Below are 4,408 nucleotides of genomic sequence, written 5' to 3'. Positions count from 1 at the left end.
TCAATCAAGTTTTGTTCTGTTGGATTTTCTTGACAAAATTTTAACTAGGCAGCATTTTACAACTCCAAATTATTTGTACTCTTTTTCATATGTTGGAATTTTTGTCCATCAAATTTTTTGCCAAACAATATTTCAATGAGATAACTATTGTGAAAATTGTCGTTCAAGATGAAGTTTTGTAAATATAGTAATAGTTATGAATGACTTTTATACACTTATAGTTCTAGTCAATATAATTGTTGTATCTTTTGTAATTCTAATTCTTCTCTATAAATATGAGTATTTAATTTTTAATAAAATATATAAGTCTATTTACTTTTATTCCCTTTATCTTTCTAATGAATAATAGGTACTGTGTTGTTTGCAATATTCCATTTGATTTTAGGCTTATCTCTAAAGGACCCTCCCCATCATTTCTGGTGGAAAATATGTTTAATTAAAGCTATACATTGCCTATCAATCTTCGAATATGAATCGTGATTGCCACTACTTTCTCTGTTTATCGAGTCCTGGGAGTTTTGGTCTCCTCCAAGTTTCATAGTCTCACGATTCTTCTAATTGAACTCAAACACTGCTATATAATCCATTCCTCACTGCAAAAATCTCCATTGCCTTCATCTTTCCTTTCATTTCTCAGATTCTCATTAATTTGTTAAAGTAAAAAGAAGGAATTTGTAGCCAAAAAACTGAGATCATGCTGAAAAGCCATAAGCACAAGTTTAAGCCTGAAAATCCATGGTTTCTGGCCATGGCTATGGTGGTATTGATCAGCAGCGCGTTGCTTATTGCTTCATTTTTAAGAGGAAATGCTTCTTCTATAGTATTTTGTAATGGTGGTCCACGGCGGCCGGCCAACGCCGCGAACGGGACGGAGCTCCAGCTTGAGGCCATTCTCCATTACGCGACTTCGAAAGTGATCCCACAGCAAACAATTGATGAGATCAGACTCTCTTACGACGTTCTCAGATCTCTTTCTCCCTGCAATTTCCTCGTGTTCGGACTGGGTCACGATTCCCTCATGTGGGCTTCTTTCAACCCTCGCGGAACCACCTTATTCCTCGAGGAGGATCCTAAGTGGGTCCAGACCGTACTAAAAAACGCCCCTGGCCTCCACGCCAACACTGTCAACTACCGCACCAAGCTCTCCCACGCCAACGACCTCCTCTCGCACTACCGCAATGAACGGGACTGTTCGCCGACAAAATCTTTCATCCGCGGTAATAGCAGATGCAAATTAGCACTGAATATGCTACAGGACGAGGTGTACGATAAGGAGTGGGACATTATAATGATTGACGCGCCGCGTGGGTATTTCCCAGAAGCGCCGGGGAGGATGGCAGCTATCTACTCCGCCGCCGTGATGGCAAGGAATAGGAAAAGTCCCGGCGTTACCCACGTGTACTTGCATGACGTGGAGCGCAAGGTGGAGAAGGTTTACGCAAAAACCTTCTTGTGTAAGAAGAATCTGGTGAAGGCTGTGGGGAGGCTATGGCATTTCGAGATTCCACCAACTACTACCATGAACAGTACATTTTGCTAGAATGCGCCCCCAGTGCTCATGTTATCATGTGGGGATTAGTACTTCCTTTCCGACAGTCCCCACTTTCCCGTGATTACAGATTACTCGAAATTCATTAGCAAGTCGGCGTTTCGTTTACATTAAAGTAAAGTTTTTAGTATATTTTAATAAAAATTAATAAAAATGTTTGAATAAAAAGTATAAAAATTAGAGTCTAATGAAGGATGTAGTTAAAAATAACTTTGAAAAAAAATGGAGACAAAAAAATTTAGGGGGTATTTGAGGGCAATTTTTACGTAAAAATGCATTTTAGAATGGTAATTTGATGGGAAGTGTGTGATTGAAAAATAAGAATTTTTTTTTATTTATATGTAATAGTATTTTAATAAAAAATGTGTGGTTGAAAAGAAGACAGAAAAAAGTACATTTTGAAAAAAATGAGCACCAAACGGGAACTTAATATCAATCTTGCTATCTGTACAGGCCACACACATTATACGGGGTGGGATAATTTTTTTCTTTAAAATAATCATCCACTCTCCTCACCCAGCATGTGAGGGGACCTGTATATCCGGCATTATTCTTTTAATATAGAATAGAGTATTCGATATTGCCTTTTCTTTGACGAATCCCGATGAGTTGTTATATTTAAAATTGAATCTTGCAATAATTTTGTACTAAACTTTCACCCACACGACATGGGCTATTTTCGATTAATTTGAGTGTGTGTGCGTTTTCTTTTTTCTTTTTTTCCTGTAGGTGAGCAGTTTACTACTTCGCACAAATCCTTGCTTAGCGGGAAAGGGATTATTTGGGGGACTCTTCAACAATAAACAGTCGCATTCTCAAACAAATTTGAGTGTTGTTAATTTATTGGTAACTAGTGTTACTTTCACATTCCAGCTCATTTCTTACAATTCATTGTCGTATTGTTGTCATTTACCTTGGAATGTGATTTCTCAACTGTTCCTGATTATATTTCACATCAAAGGGGCTTCTGAACGTAACTTACCATCTTAGTTTCACAGGTTAATTATTTGAATGGTTATTGAACTTTATCCAGTGTTATTATTTCATAATTGAATTTAAAAATACATCGCAATGGTTACTGAATCATACACTATGTTACTTATTCATCACTCAAGTGGGAAATCTGTTAGGTACATCCATTACTAAATTATGCACTGTGTTGCATCGTATAACACTCCATCATTCAAGTCGATGCTGATTGTTGAATTTAATTTGAGTGGTGAATAGATAACACGGTGCATAGTTCAGTGATCACTGAGATACATTTTTAAGTTTAGTTATGAAGTGGTAATACTTTACAAAGTTCGGTGACCACTGAGATGCATTTATAAGTTCAGTTATTAAGTAGTAATACTTTACAAAGTTCAGTGACCATTCAAATAATTAACCCTAGTTTTATAGCGATCAACAAGAGAAAATGAAAAGTAATTTTTCGAATGTTTATCCTCTTCTGCATATTTTGCTAATATAACATTTGCTGTATGCTTGATGTTACAGCTATAACTAGAGCAGATTTGGATCGAAGAGTATAATGGATAAAAAATTTAGCTTTTATCTATTTATTTTTAATTGTACTTAGAGCATAACTATAACAGATGGCAACTAGGCTTAGCATCAGATTGCTGTGTCTCTAATTTCCAGAAAAATTACATGAACTGAGAAGAAGAAAATCTTTCTCATTCAACACTTTGATATAGAACAGTGCACATTAAATAATTACGCGGATGGTGGTGCAGTATCGAATGAGTTCTTCCTTACTAAGAGGCAAGTGATCTTCTCGGGTTGAGAATGCATATTATCAACGGTGCACAAGACAAAATCAGGCCGATGAAGTGCAAGTGTGAGACGGTTTTTCCCAACATCCAAACCCGTTGCATCAAGAAGAACGTGCCAAGAATTTCTATGTGCCTCTGATATCCAATGCATGGAGGAACGAGCTTCATTCACGCAAGCAGGGTAAGCAAAAAGCCCCTTTGGACTATATTTGCATTTTCTTCTGAAGTACTGGCTAAGCTGTGATCCTTTGATCCTTAAATCCAACCATGTTTCTGGTGCTGCAATAACCTTTGAATCCTTATTCCGTACCAATTCCCTTACACAATCACGCTCTTCTCCAAGAATTGTCAAGTAATAGTTTCCTCTGAAAAAGGGATAGGATTCCCCAATCATCATCATGGCTTCCTTGCTAGTATGGGTAAAAAGCACCAAATAATCCTCTTCTGTCAATCCACAATTCTGCAAGGCTCGATTTCGCACCTGTATTTCTGGGATGGAAATAAAATTCCCCTGGGAAGACCCCTTCTTAGCCAGGATATCAAGTAATTTGGAGGGCTCCAATTGAATTTTGCCCATATCTGAAGGAGAAGATGACTCCCTAACAGAATTCATCGGGGATTTTCGTCTGTCATCAGCCATGGATTCTGATGATTCATCATTGACAGAGAGACTATATAAATCGGTCTTGTCTCCTTCTTCAACAAGGCCATTGCAGTATTCTGGATACTTTGCAAAAACATACTGCTGCACATATTGCCTTTCGCTAGGTGTAATGGGGCCTGACCATCTCAGATCAAGACCATTAAGTGTTGATATGGCTTCTGCTACCAAGTGAGCAGGAATCACAGTATGTGCTTTCTGTTATTTAAGAAAATAATCCAATCAGAAACATAACTCTCATTCTAGTTACTAAATAAACACAATTAAAAGCATGTAATCAAATAAATGAAAGTGTCTAGGGGGAAGAGAGACATTCTTTTTATTTTTTTTAAATGACTCAAGTATCCAAACTTCGCCGATTAAACTTGAGTGGCGGCGGCCTCCCCCCTGGTTTGCCACCTTTATAAATCGGATGCGATCATA

At 37.5% G+C, this 4,408-nt stretch overlaps 2 protein-coding genes across 2 annotated transcripts; one reads left to right on the top strand and one right to left on the bottom strand.

Annotated features, from left to right (window-relative positions):
- Positions 1–364: 364 nt before the first annotated feature.
- Positions 365–1,865, top strand: LOC111382102 (probable methyltransferase At1g27930). Its single transcript, XM_023005972.1, has one exon. It carries the CDS (start codon positions 695–697, stop codon positions 1,538–1,540), a length of 846 nt encoding a protein of 281 aa, XP_022861740.1. The 5' UTR covers positions 365–694; the 3' UTR covers positions 1,541–1,865.
- A 1,216-nt stretch (positions 1,866–3,081) lies between these two features.
- LOC111382099 lies at positions 3,082–4,186 on the bottom strand (the record flags this gene model as incomplete). Its single annotated transcript, XM_023005969.1, has 1 exon — positions 3,082–4,186. A coding segment is annotated over one exon (921 nt), but the record flags the coding sequence as incomplete, so codon positions are not given.
- Between the last annotated feature and the right edge of the window lie 222 nt (positions 4,187–4,408).

This window comes from Olea europaea, unplaced genomic scaffold, assembly GCF_002742605.1.
Source record: "Olea europaea var. sylvestris unplaced genomic scaffold, O_europaea_v1 scaffold2435, whole genome shotgun sequence".
Classification (NCBI taxonomy): domain Eukaryota; kingdom Viridiplantae; phylum Streptophyta; class Magnoliopsida; order Lamiales; family Oleaceae; genus Olea; species Olea europaea.
This window is presented reverse-complemented; position numbering and strand designations above follow the sequence as displayed.